At 44.1% G+C, this 24649-nt stretch overlaps 2 protein-coding genes and 4 non-coding genes across 6 annotated transcripts, besides 1 other annotated feature; 1 reads left to right on the top strand and 5 right to left on the bottom strand.

The window, feature by feature from the left end:
* Positions 1–1405: 1405 nt before the first annotated feature.
* On the bottom strand, positions 1406–2026 carry ccmB (cytochrome c biogenesis B). The gene has a single exon. The coding sequence runs from the start codon at positions 2024–2026 to the stop codon at positions 1406–1408; it is 621 nt and encodes a 206-aa protein (YP_762347.1).
* A 3367-nt stretch (positions 2027–5393) lies between these two features.
* Positions 5394–5467, bottom strand: trnW-cp. The gene has a single exon. It is a non-coding gene; the product is annotated as a tRNA-Trp (tRNA).
* Positions 5468–5604: 137 nt separating this feature from the next.
* trnP-b-cp lies at positions 5605–5678 on the bottom strand. The gene has a single exon. It is a non-coding gene; the product is annotated as a tRNA-Pro (tRNA).
* A 4072-nt stretch (positions 5679–9750) lies between these two features.
* On the bottom strand, positions 9751–10053 carry nad4L (NADH dehydrogenase subunit 4L). The gene is given in 1 exon segment: positions 9751–10053. A coding segment is annotated over 1 exon segment (303 nt).
* Position 10052, bottom strand, in nad4L: a sequence feature (c->u RNA editing creates start codon).
* A 1012-nt stretch (positions 10054–11065) lies between the features above and the next one.
* Positions 11066–11134, bottom strand: trnE. Its single transcript has one exon. It is a non-coding gene; the product is annotated as a tRNA-Glu (tRNA).
* A 5280-nt stretch (positions 11135–16414) lies between these two features.
* Positions 16415–16486, top strand: trnQ. The gene has a single exon. It is a non-coding gene; the product is annotated as a tRNA-Gln (tRNA).
* Positions 16487–24649: the final 8163 nt, after the last annotated feature.

Raw genomic sequence — 24649 nt, 5'->3', positions numbered from 1 at the left:
ACGAGTGAGAGATGTCTTCCGTCCCGGAGAACCCTCTTCTCTCCCTCCTTAGTAAAAGTGAGACTAGGTAGAGGAGGTAGAAAATAAGGCCTACCGTCTATATGGGACTAGTCATCAAAAAAGCAACCTATATCGACGTAAAGAGAGCTAGGGTGAAGTGGACTATTAGATCCCCGGCTTACCATTAGAAAGAAAGCTTAGCCTTAGACGTCAATGTGTTAAGCATATAGGAAGCCTTCTAAGAAAGTCAGTAAGAAGTAGACTTCATTCAGAAACTCCAGCATTTAGGCCCGGATAGAATGGGTATGGAACCGCCCCCGAGTCAACGATGCACCCGATCGCGAGCCTTATATGAGTTTCATAGTCAGCCTGCTCTTTCAAGAACGTGCCTTCTAAACTCGTTGTTCCGCTTGCAGATTGGAGTACTGACTATCCGGGTTCTTGATACCGCCGCTACTCATCACATGTGTCCACATCGATCATGAGGAGAAAGCAATGGTTGGGAAAGCAGGGTGCTCTCGGCCCGTAAAGCTATCCCGCCCTAACAAGGATCCAGCGCCCTTGCAGTTGGTCTATAACAGTAGTTATCAAGCTCAAACATATGGAAATAGGCCTCTCCTCCCTTCTTCCAATCTTCGGCCTTTACCTCGTTCCGTGGTCCTAGCTTCCGAGAAATCCGATTTAGCGCTGGAGGGCCGTACCTCTATTTACGATAATTGCTTTAGGAGCTGGTGCCTTTTAGGATTAGGATTCGGAACGTTGTTTCCGTAGAGGATTTCGCAGTGCCTGATACTAAGGTCATATACGCAGCAGTTGGATCCGAGGAGCAGTTTATCGAAGAAAGGGATCAGCCTGCTAAACAACAACATCTCATTTCCCATGATGAACACATTGAATCTGTTCAAGTAGATAATTCTGATTCGGATGAGGATGATCGTCTAATCGGACCCGCCCCTTCCTTTTTCTTTGTCGCTATTGCGAATCCGAGGATAGAACCTTTTTCTCGAAGTAGAGATGGGGCGCAATCGAAGTTGCCGTTGAAAACCTTACCGTTGTAGGATCTACTGCCGTCTACTACTATTATACTATACGAGAATTTCCACCTTGTTGAAGATCTGGTGGTGCTACCCGAAGACTTAAATGAATAGCCATCGCTGTTAAGAACAACCGATGCCTTATGTATGTGTATTGGATCCGCTCTTCTGTTAGCATGAACACATGAATGAGATTCTATTCCTCTTCCTTATTCTTCAAAAATAGAACCCCCCACCCTCACCTACCCCCCAACCTAGGTGCGGAAGTCAAATCAATCCTTGTTTGTACATCGCTGAACTTACATACCCGGGCCCGGCTCAACACATTCTTTTAAAACAATCGAATAACGGCTTTTCCATGACTTGGCCATTCAATCTTGTGAACTAATCGAGACCGAAATTGGATAAAGAGATACAAAAGGAGAGGAATACCCAATCGATGAAAGAACATGAAACCCTTCTGTTTCTATAGAGGTACGGGAAACGGTTGGGGGCAATAAAGTAGGTGAAGTGGTTGGATTTTGCGAGCTGTTCCAACCACTGCTGGATGTGACTCCAAGAGCCGAACGAGAATGAATACCACACAGAAGAGTCAAGACCGGGCTCCCTAATAGAATGTTTAACCGATCCATTCCGGATCGATCGAATTGGTACGGAAGTTGTAACATGGGAAAAGCACAGAAAACACGACTTATTTGAATAACCCGGTGACCTACCAATTGTAGAAGTAGGATTTTTGGCAAGCAATAAGCACTTAAATAATACAATTCGAGTGTACCAGATTCTTTATCATTTCGAGGAAAAGGTTCGGGAGGAAAGGGAAACAACAGAGAGATCCGAATCGAACCTAAATGGGAATGACATGAAAAATCTTTTTCAAAACCTATCATTAAGGGCGTGACGACGATATACGAGAGGAATAAAAAAAAACTCGTGATTGGTGTGGAGGGGAAGATCTGCTTATGAAATTGTTCAAGAAAGAGTCGTCTCATTTCCTTATTTCTTCGTTCTTTCGAATTCATTCACTTCGACGGCTGGCGCTACGCTAGCTTTGCATGATTAGCTCCGACAGAACAGGTACTGTACTGCATTTCCTTAGTTGGATCCGCTCTTTCTCTCTCGTGCAGTTGTTGCTTCCGGCTATTTATTCAGTCGTCAATCAGCATTGATCCGGGTAGTTAGTCAGTCTCTCTCTTTTTTCCCGTCCTTCTCTATCTATGAAATTCCTAATTAAGGGAGTTCGCTTTCCAATATCTAAATGTTCATGCAAAGCAACAAACGAAATGCAAGAACTGTCACGCAGAAGTCACACAGTATGCTGATCGTTCTTAAATGATAAAAAGTATGGGATTTCATAAGAGATTCATACATAGAGATCTAAACTCATGGAAGGGCCCGGCCAGCAAACGAGATCTCTTACATCCAAAGGACCATGCCAATCGAAGATGAACCATTCACCGAGCCGAGTATGTGCAAGACACGGCTAGATAAGTCAAATAGAAGATATTGCTTTTACACGAGCAACTCTTTTCTTCATGTAGGTACAGCCCACTTTTCCTTTGATGAAATGCGAACACAAACTTCAGGCATCCAAGAAAGAAGTAAAGATCGAAATCGAAGCATTGTCATTTCTTTTCAATTCATATCGACAAGACTTTCCATTCATCTTTTTGTTGATATTTGGATTCCGTTTTCAAATAAAGTCATCTTGTAGTTTTAAATCACCTTTAGAATCATCAGCCTCTGTCCCTACACTGACTCACTTATCCGGGATCGATCCTCACTATGGTCCTTTATTTCGAAACGAGGATAGGTCTCTCGCGGAACGAGGTGTAGATTGAGAAGAAAGATGAGCGTATGGTCCATACTCACTCGGGTTCAAACTTATTTTGCAGGGAGAAATGGGTACATGCCTGTAGATCTTCTTCTCACAGCGAGCACTTGATTACGGAGCCTGATTCTATATATTATTTGTAGATTATTATAGAATCTATCTTTTTCTTCAAATCATAGTGGGAATCCTATTACCGATACCTAAACGTTTTCTTTGTCGAAACAGAAAGGAGGGAAATTGGATAACCGACGACACGAGTTTCCCTTCCCGTTCCGTTTCGCTCCACTGTTAGATAGGCAATTCAATAGTTACCGACGAAAGGAGTTCCCCTTCTCTTGGCCAATTGACCTTCAATAAGTCATGACCTTCACTCTCCTCAAGTGAGGAGGGCATATTGTTTGACCAACGAAAGCCTCACTAGTTCCTTCTTCCCGTTCACTATTCCCGTAGCCTGATACGAGTTATTTAGTTCGTGTCTCCTTGTTCTTGGGAAGAACCGAAGGTTCATTCGCGGCACTCGTAGACATAGTTGTATTTCCTCTTCTTTCCCTAAAAAGCTAATAAATAAAAAAAAGAGAAAAGCAGAAGCGAAAGCTCGAGTCGAAGAGTGGAGGTCGCTCGGTAACTCGAGTCGATCAGTCCCATTCATTCTTGCCCGAAACAAGTGGGCTATTCATTCCGGTGCCACCTTTGTTCAATCGAGTCCATGTTCTCTATTTCCCAAAACCCATTCGTTCACCGACCCGTGGACCAGAAGGTTGCTTGCTTGGAATTGGGCTTTCTAGCTTTCTTTAGTACAATCTTTTTGCGAGAGCAACCCCGGGTTCGTTCCTAAGACTACACTCACAGCTTTCTCTGTTCATGTTCCGGCATAGGGGATCTAGTGGTAGGATAGGGGACAGAGCTTTAGGGCTGCAGTAAACCTCATATGCGCGTGGCTCATCATAAGACCTTAGCCTGATGTCCTACCCAAAGACTTCAAAGGTAGTCACAGGACAACCTTTCCTAGTTCTAACTTCCAAACCTATAACTTGGTTTGCTTGCCTGCTTCCTATCTGACCTATCAATCAAAGAAATGTTCTAGTCTAGTTCCGCGATACGAGCTTGACTGTCGCTCTGAGACAGTAGATTTCTTGGTTGGGGTACCTTTATCAAAGGCTCCCTTCCCTACTGATCATACAACAAATGAACGTGGTTAGAAGGCACATCGATCTTCTCCCTGCTCGTGCTGCGGAACGAAGAAAATCCGCCTTCCTTGGAAAAATCATTCCTGACTCCGAAGTCTCAAAGGAGACTTGGGTGGCGCCTTCTGAAGAGCCCTTCATTCTGCGACTCAGATAGGCTAGGATTCGTGTCTCAGCCGGAAGGGGTCGTAGGACTGACTCAGACAAAGCGTTAGAAGTACGATCTCCGAATCTATAAGCTTTGGCCTGCCTTCTTCCCTTATCTAATCTCTTAGGTAATAAGAAAGTGATGTTAATTGTCACGCTAAGGAGCTGACCAGTGACATTTCTGTCTCAATTGAAGTCAACCTTACTATACTCGCTTGTAGGAGATCATCGCTCAGAAGGGCGTTCTTTCGCTAGAAAAACAAGAGTTTGAAAGATCACCCACGAAATGGTCAAGACTCCCCTGTTTATGGCCCCTTCTATTCTATAGCTATTTATCGACATGTTGTTTCGAATTTGAAAAGGCCTACACACATACCCTGCCACTCGATGTAGGTTTTGCCAGCGATGTGTAGTGGGTTTGTTCAGTAGAGATGGGTAAAGCGCACAAGTATTGGAAGGAAAGTTTAACCCTTATTAAAGGATAAAAAGTCTGTATTGAACTATGATTGGAATTCCTTTCTTATTAGTTTCCAAGTTAAAAATGTTCATTGCCTTGATCAGAGCCTTTAAGCCTTTTAGAAGCGTCCGCTGCTTCTATTTTTCCTAAAGCTAATGAACCGAATGGAAGAGACTCACTTATTCTAAATAAGAAAGAAGGAACCAACAAAAAAATAAAGAATTATTCCTCGGCTCGGGGTCTGTCTGGAAATGGAAAATAGTTCTCTCTCTCATCTGGTCTCGCCACAGTAACAAGAAAAACAAGTGAATAATTGGAATAGAACGCAATCGTCAACCAAAATCGGGTAGGATGTATTATAAAAGAAAGCCTTGCCTCACTCGCAAGTGAGGACCTCACCCCTCCTTCCTCATTTATTGAGAATGGAAAAAGACAATGTTCATTGCTTCCTCAAAACAAGAGTTCCACGGGCGTCAGAAACCTCTTTAAGCAAGGCAAGGCGATTCATGAAGGATTCCTCTCCTCTAGTTGGTCTATTAGACTATTATTACTATAAGGTCCCCTAAAACAGGCATACCCGTAAAGGAAAGGCAAGGGAAAATGGACGGAGATTGGTCAGTGGTCTCCTCTCCTGGTCGAGTATTTCTGTTCTTTTCTTTTATTTGGGTTAAGAACAGTAGTCGGACATTCCACTTTGTTAAGTTCTTTTTTTTTTTTTTACATAACAAGAACAGAATCACGCTCTGTAGGATTTGAACCTACGACATTGGGTTTTGGAGACCCACGTTCTACCGAACTGAACTAAGAGCGCTTTCTTACGACAGGAGATAAAGCAGTAAAGAAAAGGATGATTTTCGCATGCATATAGAAAAATGAAACTCTGAATTTTGTCCAATTTGAATCGATCTCAATTGATCCCTCGTTACTGCCCATAGGAGAAGTAATAGGTAGGGATGACAGGATTTGAACCCGTGACATTTTGTACCCAAAACAAACGCGCTACCAAGCTGCGCTACATCCCTTTTCCAAATTGTTGTACAGTGTCATTGTAAAAAAAAAACCCCTGTCTTGTTTTCCACATCGTAATTTTATCCTCCATCTATATACAACTTTCTTGTCATTTCTTCTTTTTGGTTTCATATAATAAATGATATACATCTGAAACCCAACCTAACGTATAAAGAAAGAATATTTCTCGGTAATGCTCAGGAAGAAAGAAGGGGTCATTTTTTGGTTTTTTATTCCACCCTTATGTACCCTTCTTTGCATTTTTTCTAAAGCCTGTTCAACCTCATATCACCTAGAACAAGTCATGGACTTCTTCAATGAAAGAAAGTCTCATGGAAACGTTTTCAACGAAATAAGAACCATACAAAATAGATTTCTTGATCTTTTTTTTTAGGAAAACTTTTTTATTCGCTGTTTTTTCTTTTATCCTAAAGATATGCAGAACGAGTGTATTATGAAATGTTCGTTGTCTAGCTTTGCATACATCGCTACTTAATTGTTTAGTGGTTATCGATGAAATTACTTCACCATAGAGAAAATATTATGGAAGTTTATATATATATATATTATTGGTTGCTTTTGTTTATGTCCAATTGGAAAAGTTGATCTTCTAAATTAATATGTTTAGCCTAAAGTACATAACTTGTGTTCCTCCCTAGTTCTTGCAAAGCCACCTAATCAAGCCTCACCTCATTTTTAGTTAGAACATGTTCATCATGTTCAGCTGAAAGCAAACTAAAAAAAAAATTGGTTTACTATTAGTAACACATATACTTTTTGACCTTAGCTCTTTATTTATTGTTCATTGAGCAGTTCAAATGCTTTGATTGCTTATCAGATAAGAGGTCAAAATATTCTTCATTCGTTTATTTTTTTAATGAAAAATTTCATTAAAATCCATTCTTTCTCATAACTTGAGAATATGTACAGCGCAGAACAGAAAAGAAGGCAGATTTGATGAGTTGTAGGGGCGGACCCACCCCAGCTACTGATTTCTTTCGGGAAGGTTCTATAAGGGAAGAAGAATCAGAGCTGTGACCTGGTAACCTTGATTTCTTTCGGAACGTCATTACGAGAGTAACAAAGAAAGAATAACGTAGATAGGAAGGAGCGAGCCCCAAGGATAATGAATTGGTATGCCGGGTGCTTACTTGAGCAAGAAGCCAAGTCATCGATAATCAAAGAAAGGTGTGAGTGAACGAGCCCAACTTTCCGATTCAAATATGACTCCTTTCCACTTTCAACAAATAGAGAAATCTCCGCTAGGCTAGCAGTGGGTAACCAACGTAGTGCCCCATTCGTTCCATGACATCCAATCAGTTCTCCTCGGATTCCAATCCAATCTCCCAATCAGTGATAAATAGACGGTCGGATGAGATCTCGAACGTTGTCCCTACCTACTGAGGAATCAAAAGTGTACGTAGAAAAAGAGAGTGTTGGAAATGCAACTCTATTATACGAGCTATCGAATTTATTTGATGCAAATGTTTGCTGCAACGAAGCCCACAGCTGAGAGGGGGTACGACAGTGAACAGCCTGAGCAACTATCTCTGGTTGCATTGTTGAAAACAACCAGCCTAAGAGGAGCAGATCTTGTCGGATCCACGTTGAATAAGCTGGATTCGGAACAATCTGTGTGGAATTGTTCGAATCGACAATGGAGATCGTAGGAGGAGGTTGTTCCACTGATCCATCAAGGTACCCCATCAGTTCATGACCGAGAAGTCAAGGTAAGACTTGTGATTTCCAGGGCAAGAAGTTATCTTGAGATAATTTGAAGGATACTGTGTGATTGAACTCCACAACAGCATTTGATTGTAGAGTAGCAGATGAACTCGTGGTAGAAGTTTGAGAAGAAGCTGGAGTCATGACTAATTTGCTGAGTAGAATATGTTTTTCGTGGATCTTGATCGGTTTTGTCAGATCAGATTGGAGGGGATCAAATTAGATTTCTTCAGAAATGGACCAGGATCTTGATGAATCACTAACATACTATTTGGCGCTTTGCATGTTCCAGACGCGAGTCCACTGAGAACTTGCACTTTCAGCATGATTCGGGGATCAAGCATTTCTCCCAGCTCTCTGGTCATGCACTTTGTAGTTGTACCTCCAATTGCTGTACAAACACATGAGATGCACATAATTTTGCTATTTCCAAGAGCGAACAAAATTGTTAAGGATGTCCAGCGAACTCAACGATGCAACACGAGCAAAACCGAACCAATATACATTCACAAAATCACATGCTTCCTACTACCCTTGCAAGCGGTAAAGGCTGAAAACAACAAAAGATGATGCAATTTCTACACGAAAAACTGATCTTTTAGTATGGGTTCCTAATGCTCATTCGGAATTCCAATTAATTTGTTGCCCGACAAGAGAAGGAAGCAATGAACTAGAACTCGCTGGTGGAGGCGACCCCAGATTAGTAGGTGGTTATCGAAACCCGCCTGTGAACTAGGCGGAAGAAAGATGATCAATCGAAATGGCAAAGGTAGTCTTTCGAGCAGGAGTGACTGATGCGAACAAGCTGGTTAGGTATATGCCTCGGAAAGGCAGAAGTTGGAGAAGCTGGCTCCTCGAATGGTAGCCGCTCACTTCCTTCAATTAAATCAACTAATTTCTAGTTTCCTTTGCCGTCAAACAATGCTAGGGTTTGCCCTGAACTCGGTTAACAAGGGTTGTCCCTGAAGTAGGAATACTAGGGTTTTCAATCGGATAAGGAGCAGGTTATAAACAAGAAGGGAAGTAGTGCCTCGCATGTCCCTTTTGAAATCATTGATGTCCGGCGAGCGCCCCACTTCCTTTTTTTCTAAAGAACATACTAGGGTCATAAACAACCAGCTTGCTTCGTTGAATTGCTTTCCAAACAGTTCGGGGTGCGTGCCTCTACTCTAGTGCTTACCTAATAATGTCCTACTTTCTTGAATTCAGGAAGATACCGACGAAGATACCGACATGGAACTGAACTTCACTTTCTATACGATACGATTTGATTTTATTTGAAATACTAGCTCTAGTTTGATCAACAGGTCTAGCTCGCTTGATTCATTCCACTAGGTTCTACGAACTTAGGAACTCCGAACTCATGCTTTATTGAATTCCGTAGAACAAACACAAACTACTTTAAGTGCGGGGCTGCCTCGAGAATAGCCAACTTCTCATTCAAAGTATGCAGTTTATATTTTATCTAGCCCAAAAAGAGCTTTTTCAAAGCATACTCTTTTCTTATGAGCTCCATGGGTCCGATATCCACAAGCGAACCATTTTGATTACTTCTTATCAACTAGACCCTTCGGGGACGCCAGTGCCTTTTTCAAAATCCGATTTAGCGGTTTCAAGTTCGGAAGGTGGATCTGACGAAACAACTTTCAGTGCCTTTCGGTTCTTTTGGTTCAAAACTAGCGTTTTTGCCAACGGATAAAGAATTCGATGCCCCGGGATTTTTTCGGAAGAAAATAAAGTGAATTCAATTATAAGGGGTGTCCCTTCCTTCAACTGTTCTGATTTCTCTACGAGTTTTGATCGAGAAGAAGTCTTCACAGGGCTTCCACTACTGTATTCTTAAAGCGGTACTTCGGCCGGAAAGAAAGCGGTTCTGGTCCGGTCGACTCCCGTGCATGCTCCTCTGGGTCAGCACGAAAAGCAGTTGTTGCCTTGTCCGGATAAGTGGGAAGGTGCAGACTTCCTTTGTACAGCTCTGTTAAAGAGCTTTCTCAGGGGGATACGATTATTCATCCCACAACCCAGCCCTATTAGGAAGCGATAGAAGTGGAAAGATAGCTGGTTTCAGATCGGCATCCCATCTCCTCACTTACCAGAGGATGATGAAGGGAGGCAAGATGGGCATGGGCCAACTCCACCCACGGCTTCTTCCAGCCACCTTCCGGTAGAGGTAAGAGAAGGATCGCGAAGAAGGTGCAGATCAGGCAGAGGAAAGACACATACGCCCCCGCCTTAATGAAACAACAGGAGTACAGTTATGGTGAGAAAGAGTTATCAAATATTGATAAAATAAAAAGAAAAGAAAGAAGAGAACGAAAGGAGAACAGAACTTTGTATTTGGTAACTCTCCTGTAGTTATGTTTAACCTTGAATGCAATTTATAAATTCGACAGCAATAGTCCCTCGGACTCGAAAAGTAATAACGAAAATGGCTAATCCAATAGCAGATTCCGCAGCTGCCACTGTTGGAACTAATGAAGCAAATGATTGACCCATCATATCATCCAAAGAAACGGAAAATACCAAAAAGTTCAAATTGACAGCTAATAACATTGATTCAATTGGCATTGACATAATAAGAATATTTCGTCTATTAAGGAGGATTCCCCGAATACCTAAAATAGAGATGATCATAGAAAAAGTGAAATATTTTATAGGATCCGTTTCGGAAACATGGAATGTCAGAGAAATTCAAATTATGTGAGGCTTAGAAAGAAGTCCTGCGTAGAGTCCAGGGATAGAGGAGGAAAGGAACCTAACCTACTTATTACGCCCCAAGTATATGGATTTACCATATTTTGGTTTGTAATACTTTTCATATTCCTCCACGAGGGTGCCCCCTGCCTCACTCTTCAGGGTTTCTCTATCCCCCTGTCCTATGGAATGCATAATAGAAAATAATTTAAGCCGGTCCTCCTGATCTGAGGAGCCAAGCTGCAATTCCTCCACCAAACGGGAAAAGTAATCCTTCCGGGTAGCGGTTTTCCCATAGGTGGAAAGAAATTCCCCGAGTTTAGTATTTACATCTGAACAGGACGGGCCTTCTACTCCCGAAACTGCAGTACCCCGCTCTGGAACAGCCCCTAATAAGTGTTCCATGGTATCCTCTTCCGGCAGGGATAAAAAGTTGGGCTGCTGTACTTCTTCCCCGGGGGAATCTGGTGCCGCGGGGATCTGCCCCGAAAGTCCTTGGAAAAAAGACGAGGAGGGGGTAGAGGCCACAGCGGAGTTGGACGCTGCGGACCGGGGAAGGGAATTACTGGGTTCACCCCTAACAGGGGGGTGATCCATAGCTTGTACAACTGAAGGGCCCGATGCTAATACAGCCATTAAAATAGCGGAAAGACATGCAAAAATGGAGATTATACTTTCTGGAGGGGAGGAAAAATCCTCCTTCTTCTTTAAAAGAATAAAACAGGTCAAAATAACGAACAAAATAAGAATAAGACACAGTAGATCCGGGGACAAATAATCTTGTGAAAATAACCACTTCCCAATTAATCGGGAACACGTACGTTCGAAGCGTATCATGAAATGAAATTCCATTCAATGAGTAATTCAAAGGATAAATGCATTTTTCGGCCTTCTCCGAAAGCTCCCGGGCCACCTTTTCAAGCCAGATAGCGAGCGATCGATCACTCAGCAATGATACCGCCGGCCGGGAATAAGTACCTACCCCTTACGGGAATCGAACCCGTGTCTTCGACATGAAAAGACGATGTCCTAACCACTGGACGAAAGGGACCAAAAAGCAATTCTTCATATACCTAAGAAAAGAGAATAGAAGTGGTTCCTTTTCTTTCTATACGAAATTCGACGATTTCGTTTGTGTTCATGTTGGCGATTTCAGATGTGAATGAGGCCGGTCGTCTCCCCTTCCTACGGGTTCCCAGTGACACATCAACCACGCCCCTTCCTTTTCTCCGATCATAAATAACCTGATCTCTTTCTTTGTCTTTCATCCCCCCGTCCCCTTCTTTCTAATTAAAAAAAGAAAGGGGGGGCGGTAAGGCGCCTATGGTTTGACAGGCAGGCTCGCAACTTACAAAGGGCACTCGCTGCTCGCAGGCCTGCTCTTTCTATTATGATTTCTATGTCTATGAAAGCTCCTTTGACTCCAGCCCCATAAGCTATTCTTTCACCAGCACCTGCACCTACGAGACGACTATTGCTATTATTTTTCATTGCCATTCTTCTTCCTACTTCGAGGGGATCTGTAAAGAGAAGAAATGGACAAAAAAATGAGCTAAAGCCAAGCGAACAATTAAACAACTCGAGTGAAAAAGCCAGGAAAGAAAAGCTCTAACTTGAGTAAAAAAGCCAATAACCAAGATAAAAAAAGCTCGGCGAGCGAGTAGGTTAGGTAAAAGACACTAAGCTAAGATTAAAGGTAAGTAACTAGTATCGATCCACGGGAGCAAGGAACAAGAAAGGTCTTGAGCTGCCAAGAAGAATCTGGGTCGGGAGCAGGGGTTGGTGGAACAACTGGACAAGCCTAAGTATCTAGCTTTGCTCACCTTGTTGAAACTAGCCCCGTTGCAATAGATAAATCCTTTCCCGTTGAGAATGAACAGCTTTACCAAGGCATTCCACTGTCTTTGCTGGAACTGCTGTCCTCACTGAACTAACTGCCCGTTTCACTTGTCCCGTAGCTGGCTTGGAATAAGAAAAGTCTTTTCTTCCTTCCCCGTGAGCTAGAAGGAAGAGAGAAGCTGTGGCTGGCTTTGTTCACTCGGCTGGCTGGTCTATTTATTGCTATTTTGTCTTAATAGAGAAGAAGCTTTTTCCTGCGAAGATCAAGTTGAACGGTGAGTTCTAAAGGTTTTCCTGATGTACCAGTGTCTGTGTCGCTTTCCAAGTAGTCCTTTCTTATTTAATCAAAGAAAGGGCTTCAAAATCCAGAACTGCTAACAAACCAAGGATATAAGAATATTCATTAGGTTAATCACTTTTCTGTGTTCATTAGTGAACTTCCCCAGATAACAAATGTCTAGAATCTCCAGATAAGGAAGTACTCTTCTCAAAACACAACTGCTAACTACAGATAATTCTTCATTTGCTCCTTGGTTTAGACTTTAGAACAGCACTAGATCTTAAGTAATTGTGGGAGCAGACCTCCTAAAGCACCAGACCATTTTATGAACCAATTGCAAGTAAAAGTAGTCTTTGCAGCAAGTTAAACAATAGTATCACAAGTTCACAACTATGAATGCTCACACTCAGGATAGACGCCCAGCTTTATTAAGAAAGCCAAAGTTCATACAATAAAAAAGGAAATAAGGAAAGCAGGGGACACCTGCGTTACAATGAGGTAATCTGACTTATAACGACTCCTGAACAACTCAAACACTAGAAAGCACTAGTATCACCAAACCAACAACTGAGCTTTCGACAGACGGACTTAGTCTTTCTTCAGGTCCCGCTAACCTAGTGATGTAGAAGATTAGCGCCGGATGGCACAAGGCGCTTTGCTGTAAAACGCAGCCTCTCCACAGAATTTTGCTGCATGCTGGGCCCTGATGGTGGAACTGTCATTTTGGGGAAGAAGAAAGCCGCCCCCTTTTGCGGCAGAGTGGGCAGCATCGCTTTCCCTCGCGTAGCTTCGATGCCATGAAAAAGCAGAAAAAAGACAAGAAAAAGAAAAAACAGTATCTTTTGGATTCCTGCCATTAATTACAGGAAAACGAATTGTGGAGCTGTAGGCTTCAAAGTAAGGGGAGGACCGAGATTATATACCCAGCAGCAGCGCGGGATCGAAGGGCTTGGTTGGAAGGTAAGTTGGTGGTAGGTTAGGGGTCTTTCCCGCGTGATAGGCTTGGCGCTTCCCGCCTGATAGATAACCACCACCACAGGCCCTTTTACATGCAAGACTGCCATGCGGCACGAATTTAACGGTAGGTACAATCCTGATAAGTTTGCAGCAGTTGAGTCATGCCTTTGTAAACAAACCTTTCCCACCTTTAACAAACCGATCCAAAACCAAGAAAGAAAGAAAAGAAGGAATTTTAGCACAAGGTTCGCCAGACTTGCTTCTCGCTGCGCTCGATCAAAGAAAGAGAAATCGAACAAGAGCTGCGCTCGACCAAGAAGTCATGGGGCTAGCTCGAACGATATAAAGATGGAATCAGCAGTGTCAGAAGTCAACCAAAACAGAGTAGCATGGCCGGGCAGTAAGCTTTCGAAGCCTCAACAACAGAATAGCAATAGAATATTTTCTGACGCAGATGGTATTTTCATTTTTTCAAGTGCTATTGCCTGGATGGTGTTCTCGGTATCGTTTTCTTCAAGAAGGGAAGGAATCGGGGGGATAGAGTTCCGGGCAAGACTGTTTGGCTCTATGTTCAGGAAAGGAATGCCCTCAGGGAAGAAAGAGGAAAGTAGCATAGCATAGCAGAGAAAAGAATCTCTGTTCTCAGTCTAAGTAAGCCCGTCCTAGCAATAGTGGCTGAAGCTGGTCTCGATCTCGAACTCAAACTGATGCCTAGCTGCCTCCATCTCCGCTTCCTTCTACTACCAGCGTGCGCTCATCCCTTGCTTGTTCTTTCAGGACTGAGTATGATGAAATATTTTGAGATCTGACTTACTTTAGTCCGTATCGTCGGTCTACTTCTGACAAGCAAAAGGCATAATATCCCCAATGAGTCAGGAATAGAAGATGCCAACGTGTTGAGACCGACCTAAAGATCTTGTCAAACAATACAGGCTTTCTTCCAAAGAATATCCCACTTTGTTGGCTGGCCTGGAAAATCTTCCTAGCCTTGACTGTCGTTGCGTTTAACGAGCTTGACAAAACTACCTCCCCGCTTCTCAAAACAAGGCAGATTAAGGGAGAATGCCATCTTTTTCGTAGATAGTCTGAGTTCGAGCTACTGGACTGGCTTCGGCTTCTTCCTTCGAGTTAGAGTGCCCAATGCTAATATTCTCAAATGCCTTAACCGTAATTTTCGTTGATTCGTTTAGACTTCATCCTATATACGCTTATGGACAGGCAGAAATGAACGGATACCATTCTCCAGAGATAGTAGCTTAATTAGCTTAGGTTTCAATCCTAACGCACGAGAAGAAAAACGAAAAGCATGGGACTTCCAGTACGATAGGGCCGGACCTCAATGGTCCTTTATGTCTGAAGCGGATGTGAGCGTGGTCAACCGAATCTGAGCCGTGTGCACTGCCAGGCGTCGGAACGCTAATCGGAGCACATAGAGTGGGCGGTGGCAAAGCAGTCATCGCGCGTGTGTGTATCTCTCCCCGAGAAGAGGCGCATGGGGTAGCGAGGCAAATCGTGTTTCATCAAATGTGACATGTCTTGAGATGAGTCTGCGTGCGGGGATCATAACAGCAGTACCCCTTGTGCTGATCACTATAGCCAACGAAAATCAATGACTTTTTTCTCAAAGGATTGACTTTGGCCACACCGTCTTGATCAAAGAGCTCGGGTTACACAAATCTCCCTTCTTTGTGTACTGGAACAGCTACCACTTCCTTAGAACAGCACTAACTTACCGCTCTCTATACTATATAAAAATAAAAGAAAGAGAATAGCTCCATAACCAAAAAAATAGTGAACTGCCATGAATTACACACACGCTAGTAGTGGCTCGGCTAGAGGACTACAGCAGCCGAAGCCGTGATTTGTATGGTATGTCTTGCCCTCAATGTCTGGTTGGTTGGTAAGTCACTAAATCCCTATCTCCCGGTGGTCGAGTACCCCCGACGCGTCGAATGGGTTGTTTAGTCTGACTTCTTGTGCTGGCCCGACATCATTCTGTCTCCCGCATTCTCTCCTTTCATCGGTTTGTTTTTTTTACTTCGCTTCGCGATTAGAGTTGTACGCATCATGCATGGGAATCCTTCCGTCCTTGATGTTAACGCTCTCGTGCGTAGGTCCCGGGTCAAAGGCATCTCGAAGGAAGCTGCTCCGCATATGCGATCACCTCCATGTACCTACAGATGAGGGCTCCAACGCCTACTGTACAATCATGTGGGAAGTGCATCCTGCACACCAGAAAGTCAGTGGCGTACGCCACACCCCCTCCCCCTGTACCTACACCCATTGAAACGTTTATTGTCTGACAATCTCCGACGCGACGCGCAACGCCCCATGCAAATCCCTACGTCGGTCGATCGATGCGCACAGAAGGAGAGCTTGTCCATAACGAAAACGCGTATGTTAAGTCGGTCAATCGATTAAACTATTTCTGTATAGGGGCAGCCGGGCCGTATTAGCAAGCGTGACTCTTAAAGACCCAGCACGTCTTTCTTTCCTGGCAACAGAAGATGCACAAAGTGGTTTCAGTAGCACTACCGAGTTCGCATCAGCGATTTTCTCACCAAACAAGCAACGGATTGAGCAACTAGCGCGAAAGCCGTTGCGCTAACGCGCATCCTCTTGCTTGGAATCAATGGGTTTTGTCAATGAATTAATCTAATCTACCGGCATCGGAGGGAGAAGCGGAGTCGGGAGCTGGAGGAAATAACACTTTTTGATGGACGGGAGCGGGAGGGAGTCAATTACAGAAAGAGTAGAGACGGATATGGGGACTGTAGCTCCGACCATGTCAACTATGATGCTCTCGCTGCTGCCAGTCCTTTCACCAGTGAATGCTGTCATGCGCTACTTCCCGAACCTCCGTGTCTAGGTCCTGCCGAAAAAGACTGCAAATGATTTACCATCCATCCCACTCATATAGGTACGTTATCGGATTTTGCGGATCGGGAAATGGATCGAACCGCGCGAAATGGTCGCCTCGGAATACAGGGCGCAACGGAACCAAGGTTCTTTGTTGGCGTGTTGCGTAACAAGGGCAAGAGGGGGTGGAAGCGTTCGCCGACTTTGATAGGCAACGCATTGCAAGCAAATAGAGCAGAGAGCTGACCCTTAGTTTCTATTAGAGTCGCGAGCTTGTTGTAGTCGGTCCTAAAGGGAAAACCTTGCAGCTTACTTGCTATATCCCCGCGTCCTTGCACGGCTCGTTTTCTTCGAGCCCTGCTTCTCCCTTCCCCCTCTCCCCAGGAACCGACCGTTTGGAGTATAGCCAAGTGGTAAGGCATCGGTTTTTGGTACCGGCATGCAAAGGTTCGAATCCTTTTACTCCAGAGCATACATTCTTATTCTATTTCTAGGGAAGACAGTCTCAATCGGCCGTAAAAGACGGATTTGTTTATAACTGACCCATTTTTCATATACCACCCAACTAGTCACTCATGGGAGGCTTCACTTGTGAACTACAATTCCCGTACTACGTAGTATGATTGGTTGCTCAACTGCCCCTTAAACGAAGAAGACCCCCGGGCCGCCTTGCGAAATACTTACAGCTCAAAAGCGAAGAATTCAAATGCTTTACCTCTCTCTTCCGATGAATCCACTTCACATAAACATAATAAGTGTTTTGGCATGCCAGCAAGCGGTTGATACTTTCGTTATTCAAAATTGACGAAGGGAAGGTTCCGAGGTATCGGAATGTGGTAAGCCAGCTCCACCTAGGGATATCGCCGGACGGTAGGCATCGGTTGCTCTAAAACTTCTCACCTGGTTTTCCTATTGTCTTCTTTCCTTACGAAAGCGGTCAGTAAAGAAAAGCCGAGTCGAGTACAAGAAAAACTAATAGCTTCCTTTCGTTATCTGCATCTGCTTTCCTCAAAAGGTCTAGCTTTGCCAAAATCAATAGTTTAGTTGGTTGGGTCCTGTCGATCAAGTTATAGGAGCTGCTTGCTATCTATCAAAGGGTAGAAAAATACCACGTTTGCATTGAAGGAATGTCGCATCTAATTGGATAGATCCGCGATTTCAAGTAGTTCGTGCTTCGGCGGCAGGGGACTATAGGCCATGAAAACCCACCCCAGGTATCTCCACCTGTGGATTGAGAGTAAAAACCAGTGAATTTCGTATCTCCCGCTGGCACACGATTTCTATTACTTTTATTGTTTCCCGTTTCGGAGATCCGATAAAGGAATGGTAAATCGATATCTGGGCTCGAGCCAGGGTACTTATCTTCCCGTCTATAAATCAATGACCAATAAAAGACCAAAGGGGTGATAAATCAAGGGGCGGACAGGAGCAGTTGGAAGTACCTTTGCCCTGGACTGGGGGATAGTACCGTGCGCTAATCCTCTTATTAGTATTAAAGTGGAGATGACATTATCACAATCCTAATGTGCTTTGGCGAACAACTTCTTCCCAATGCGTAGGAATCGTATCTCCTTAGGTTCTTTGCTTTCATTTGATTTTGATGAAAGAAAAGAAATCAATGGCCTTTGCCGAGGAACTACAGCATATGAACAGCTAGGGATCGGAATACTACAACCGTACCGGCTATCCCGGGCAGGTGATAGGAACAGTCTAAGGGGCTAGGTTTGAATCGTTAGTACTAGTAGGAATCGCATCGCTATTCCTTCTCTGCTTTGCCGAGGCCGTATGTATCGTACCGAAGTAGGTATTGAATTTCTCAAGGAAGCGGATAGGTTTTAGTTGCAAAAAGAAGGAGCCCTCCCCGCGGAGGAAGCTTATAGTCGGTCAACTATTGCGAACCCCCTCTGGGCGTAAATATCCGGTTAGCGGACGTCGGATAGCTAGGAGAAAGAAACTCGGATTGGGTGCCAGTTAGGAATCTCCCTCGGTTAGCAAGGGCAAAGGGTTATTGGAATAAGGATTCCGGCTGGTTAGGTTAAGGGAATATCTAGGTCTGCTTACTTCTTCAGCTAATGAGTCTCCTTCTTCCAGGTTCCAAAGCGTAGGCCAAGGACCCGGACCTCGATCCGTCAATAGAAATACTCCAACCAGAAAGTAAGAAGGAAGGCTAGTAGTAGGCAGATAAGAAAGGTAGAAGCATGGCTCGGATAAGAAAAGAGGAAACCCTGACCTCGATGACTGGAACTAAGGGATCGACCACACGGCCTAACATGGCCCTTCCTTCCCGGAAAGAACAACCCGTACTTCCCCCTCCCCGAAGTGATAGCAGGGCTAGGCTCATCATAGGGCTTGTTCTATTGGCTTGACGAGGGACGAGTGCAGCAGGAAGCATCAAAGGAGGAAGCTGCTGGGCCATTTACTATTCGGATTGATGAAAATCGGATTCATGCCCAGAAGAGGATGCTCTATCTGCTCTCGAAGCAGTCGTCAGCCTAAAGTCAGGTTTGAAATCCTTAGGTTGAGCCTAGCCCTTTTTCGGAATAGAATGCGAAGAAAATGGACAAAAATCCCGCCGTGAAAGTGGCACAAACCAGGATATCCTATTGTTTGGAAAAAGGCATTAGCCAATCCCAGGAACGGAGCGTAGAAGGTATGAGTTCGACACTCGGTTAGCCCATAAGCTTTAAGGAGGAGAAGACTAGCTGGCATTGGCTCTTTGCTTTAGGGACAGTCGATCAAGGGGATGAGGGAAAAGGAGGACGGTTCCTAATCTTTTGATCGGCAAAGGGTTCGATGCATTGATTTTCGCCTATGAACGAGTCAATCAGCTAGATCTACTTGACCAAAGACGACAGCTACTTTACCTTCCTTTCCCAGCCAATGGTACGTAAGGCAATGGTTGTTATTGAAGTTCAGATCAGGGCTAGGTTTCGGCTTTTTCCACGGTTCCGTAACGGTAGGTTTCGGCTCCTCGCTACATCCCTTCTGCTCCTACTAAGGACGCTGCTGAACCGATAGGATTTGCCGAGCGAGCACTACCATAACTTATGGTATCTGACCAGTGTTAAGCATTAGCCAACCAGGGAAAGAAACTAAGCGACTACCTGCGCTGTCACACGGCTCCATTTATCGAAGAAAGGGATCAGACTGCTGCCATTAAGGCAATGAAATTGACGAGGAAGAGTAAGGAGTTTGGAATGACAACTAGTCACTTCTTGCTGAAGATCTGTTCAGTGAAGGAAGCTTCACTATGATGTGTTAATGCCAATGGAGGATATGTTGCATGTTTGGTGTCCAAAGAAATGAGGATACTGGAACTAGCTTCTGGGGTCCAAGGATACCTCCGCCTTTCACTTTCATCTCTTGATACCGAAATTCGCCTAAGGTCTGGCCTTCTACTCTACTTTGATTCAGATTCATTTGTCGAGAGATAGTGGATAGAATGAATAGTAGAAGTTCCGCTGTAAGCAGTTACGAATGGGGAGGGTGCACCCAGTCTTTGCTTAAGACTTATCTAGTTTAGCTCCCTACTCTCAAGTAAGTAGAAGGAGAAGGGATAAACCTAGACTCTGACCTATGCTGTTGGTCATAGAAATCCTCCTATTTTAATAGAACTATGCGAACAACAATTTAGAAAAGATCCCCTAGTCTATCTAGAAAATATCCCCTTGAGCGAATTGCAGTGAAAAGGGAAGCAAGCCCAATTGCAATCCTAAGGTAAAACCCAGAAGTTGCAGTGCCAGTTTCTAGCAATACAGTATCAGTGAGCTTTCTCCTTCCCCGGGGATGGATTTCTTTTTTACCTTGGGAGTGTTCTTCCAGCTTGTCCTCTTCCCTACGGTTTTCTTGCATGCAGTCTCTGGGAGGACTAAGGAAAGATCCTAGTACTCCAGGTAGGGCTCTAGAGAAGATTCCCTGAAATCCAAGGAGCAGCTCTTCCTTAACCGATTAGCTAGACTAATTGATTGAGGCTACCGATTCATCCAATTTCTCGGTAATATGGATTGGTCTTGTTGTGGGCACTTGCTTTACAGTCACACACAGTTTTTTCAATGAGAAGGAGAACTTCGTATTTGGTACCACCACACTAGATCTAGTCTACTCATATTTGTTCGACGAGGTCGTCCCGATCAGTCCCTGCGCACGCACCCTGTAGTAGTCGGCCTTTAGAACTTTTTGAAAGAGATGGATGTCTGGGATCGATTTCAACTCAGAGATTGCCTGGTCCGCCTTTCTCTACTATGCCTTTTTTCGTGAACTACTAAATGACTCCTCTTGCTCCAAGCTCCCTTTTGTTGCCTTCTCGTTCACATCCTCGTTCAATTGAAACAAGCTTTCAATCAATATCTGCAGGCGCATTATCTAATTCCTATATGAAAATTCATTTGCGGAAGACCTCCATTCAAACATGAGAAAAGCTTCAGGGCCCGTCCTCCTCACCGCGCAAGCATGGGAAAAACGTTATGTGCTATCGTTGCGGGGAGAAGGGTCATCTTGCGGAGATCTGCAGAAAAGAGGCGACCCGCTTCGTTTGTGGCGCCTTCGGCCACAGATCCTTCTACTGTCCTAGGCGAGGGAAGCAAGGTAACCAAGTAATCCTCTTTCTTGTGCTTCAGCCCTATGAGGATATGGTTAGAAACGTGGAACATTTGAGAAAATGTGCTGTGTCGTTGAGGGGAAGAGCGAGTCTTTCGAAGGCATCTTTCTGAAGGAAGAGTGTCCCCTCCATTTGGATACAGTTTCAGATTGTTAGCTAGAATATAAAGGTGTATTGTCATTCAAGTTCTATAGATGGTGTCTGTCTCACTATCTGTTTGAGTGCCTGAAGGCCCCTGGAGGAGTCGTTCTGTGAGTTGTATTCAAGCTCGCCCTTAGACCGAGTAAAGTTAGCGATAAGAGTCAGCGACTTTTGCCTTGTCATTCGCTTTGTTGCCATATAGATAGGTTGGAGTGCGGGTGGCCACTAACCCAACGAACGAACTTACGTGTAGGTGTGATCCTATCTGCTCTTCCACTATAGGACTAGAAATCCAGTACAACCATGTCCCTTTCGCCCAGGGAAAAGCCCTCTTTGAAGGAGAATCCACTTCTGAGCGCCAAAGGCGGGCATCCGACGTCACCAAAAAGAAAGAGAAAGGCTTTCCCGCAAATCCAAGAAACTCCGAATACAGGCCAGCACGAAAAGCGAAATGACCCAAGGGATTGGGGCTGTTTCGGCACCAAAAAAGTGTCACTATGCTAAACACATCGAATATCCGTCTCTTTATGTGGGAGCGAACCATCTTCGCTTACGTGTCTACCGATCCTATAGCTCCGATATAGATTTAAGTAACTTGGCAGCGGGCCCTGCGGCTAAACGGTTTTGGATGGAAAAGGTAGATGAGAAAGACTTTCCACCTAGAGTCAGAAGTCCACGCTAGATGACCGATCTTTATGACCATGAGGATAATTACCTATCTTGAATTAATACACCAAAATCGGTTATTTCAATCGATCCACGAAATAAATTGATCCAGAGGACTCTCCAAAAAACCTTCAGCGGAATCCTCATTTTCCATTACAGTGATAAGATTCACGGCGTCTTCCCAAAAACCGCTTTGTACACCGTACTGCACAAAGTCGGCCCAGATTTCATGAAGATGTGGTAAGTCTTGGTCCCCAATCACCATCTGGCTAAAATCCAGGGCAGACCATTCGGCTGGCAAAGTATTTCCGGTTTAAGAAATGTATCTTTATCGGTTGCTCGACCAAAGCCTGTCAAAGAATCTATTATAGATCGAATCCTTTTTATAAGCAATACCGCTCCGTTATTGGTATGTTTATGTTATATAGTAAACGGATGAAAGGGATATCCTCTGGCATTAGAGAATATTCATCTTGACAAGAAATTATCTATATGTTAAGATATCTCTGACAAGGGCTATAGCTCAGTTCGGTAGAGCAACTCGTTTACACGTGCGCCAATGCGGGAACTTATTATGCAATGAACATAATTGACCTTGTTGCAAAATCAATGTCTTACTTCATGGATTCGAAAGAATAGAAGAACAGTAGCCTGACAATGACAAACAGCCGGTTCAGTCCGATTCAGGTGCCAATTCAGGTGCTTACTCAAATAGAACCCCTATTGATTTGCTAGTTGATAAGGTAAATATCCAGCCCACTCAATGCTAGGCGTAATGAGGATAAGGGCCTCCAAAAAACTTCTTTTCGTTCTATGAACTTTAAGGTGTATGAAGTCTCATAGTAAACTCTTGCAGCGGAACGATAGAGACTCCATTTCACTTAGGTTGATTTAATTTAGGCCGGAGGCAGACCTAAGTCAAGGTAATCCTCCTTTGAAACACTTTGGTATTGTTCCTAGATAGATCATAAGACAAATAATCAATCAGAGCACAGGGAGCCATCTTATTATCTTTCCCTAAAGAAAAACTATGGCGAATTAACTGATCTTTACATCAGTTGATGAAAGAGCCCAATGCAGAAAAATGCATGTTGGGTCTTTGAAACAGTTCGAATCATTTCGATAATAATCCGTTTGATCTGTTTTACCGAGAAGGTCTACGGTTCGATTCCGGCTCGTGACATGAAGAAGAAGTCCCAAACAGGGATCAGATGAGTTTGCACAGCGTTACTTTGTTGACGGAAAATCAAATTGTTCTTCCGGTTCAATGAAGACTATGCTTACTTTCTTTTCTCTTACCGGTCTGTGTTCTATCATGGACCTGTATTCCGTTCCTCGAATCGAGACTTTCTTTGTCGAGGATCTCTGGTACTCCATCGAGTTTCAGTTTCTTCTTCTAATGGCTGTGTCCGTCTAAGGTGGCTATTTGAGCGATTTAAGTATCGCGGTTGTCTTGAGCTCTGGATTGATGGACGGAAACCCGGGGCTGGGTTCAATTTCAACTCGGAGATAGCCGGGTCTATAGTAAGAGCCGCTTTGTGAACAGCATCGGATAACATAGCAAGGGTAGCCGCAATAGAGCAATTATGCCTTAAGCCCAAAACTCTTCCTTCTAGGGATCAGATCAACCTAAAGCACCATCAGTTGTGGATGAATCCACAAAGTCTTTCTACTTAGCTCGTCAAGCGAAGTAGCTATCAACGGCTTTAGCATGACAACTATAACATCAAGCCATGGTAAACTGCCAAAGCTTCTGCTGTAGTGTAGCACCAGGGTTCAGCCTTCTCCTTGCCGAGTTGCATCGCCCGCATCGTGTTCAATTGGAAAGTCTGGCAAAGGCGCTTCCAACTCCTGGTTCAGGGTCTGAGCAAACAAAGATGAATCCTGCGCAATCAGAGCCATAAGATCCCACCCAGAAACTGGAAGAGTCGGGGGCACCTACCGAAGGAGTCTTCCCTCCATCGATTCAATGACAAAATAGCTCTATTGAGAGGGCCTTTGACAACCCTCTGGAATGTGGCTCGCTCCTAGTTTTTCTTCCCCCGCCCGTTCTATCTAGGCTGGTGGCTATACCAGATTTCGTGTCTGATCGAACTTGAAACTAGCCCATTGAGCTTCTTGGATTCCAAACCAGAAAGAAGGATCGCACACAAGAAAATAGAGTTGGAATGAAAGATGGGGTAAAGATGAACTTTATTCTCCTAGCTGCTCTCCATCCAGCAAGTTACTCTCTTTCAAAAGATGACAACTCAAGATTACCAATCAAAACCTACGCTTTTTGTCTGGACCCGACCGATGAAAGGGTAGTGGAATTTCAAAGAGCGATATACGAGGAAATGGAGAGATTAATGATTGGCAGGAATCACCAATCATCAGTTATGGCTGCGGCCGAACGTGTACATGGGGAAAGCAATGATATAGAATTTATTCGAGGATCAAAAAACCTCCTGGCTAGTTAAGGTACTAGCTGACCCCAGCTAAGGCGCCACCCTCCCTTAGCGGAAAGCGGTCCCTTCTATTGAATAACTAAAACTAAAGGATCAACATTTCACTTTGAAAACAATTCTGATTTGATCACTCGATCCATGGCACCCAGCATCTTGCACTACACGTAGATCGGAAAAAGACGCTGTTTTCTTTTTCTCATCACTTCAAGGGGCTAGGCTACATGAACCATTGCTACTTTGATTTTGGTCCTAAAAGACCTATTGAATTTGATGATCCATCAAAGAATATAATAGACCACTAGCAAGAGTGTTAAAGACCTACGTCCGAACAAGGAGACAGGCGACCCGCTTCGCTGAACAAGTAACTCATCATTCAGAGCACTCACTGCACCCGATAGCGTAGGCAAGCGATCTCAAGACAGCTCATTGACGAGAGACGAAGAACGATTCCCGCTCAGACGATTCGCCGCTAGTTACTTTTCGTCGAGTATTCCTTCTTTCCGGCATAAAGCCAGTTCTTCCTGACCTTTCGGATTGCTAACCTACATTTTCTCATTGGTTTTCAGAAACGGAACATTCAAATCAAGTAGATGTTCTAAAAAATCCACTTCTTTTCCAATGCCGATCATACCGAGCGCTTAGAAGCAGAGGTACCACCCACGGCTTAAGTGGACAAACAAGGCAATCTAAGAATTTTTGTTTTGGAAAGCCGGGATCAAGGCTTTGCGGAAAGGATTTGAACTCGTGATGATTCGTGTTGGCCTATGTTTCTCTGGGACT

This window comes from Sorghum bicolor, mitochondrion (assembly GCF_000003195.3).
Source record: "Sorghum bicolor mitochondrion, complete genome".
Taxonomy (NCBI): domain Eukaryota; kingdom Viridiplantae; phylum Streptophyta; class Magnoliopsida; order Poales; family Poaceae; genus Sorghum; species Sorghum bicolor.
Note: the sequence above shows the minus strand (reverse complement) of the source record. Positions and strands in the feature narration are given on the sequence as shown.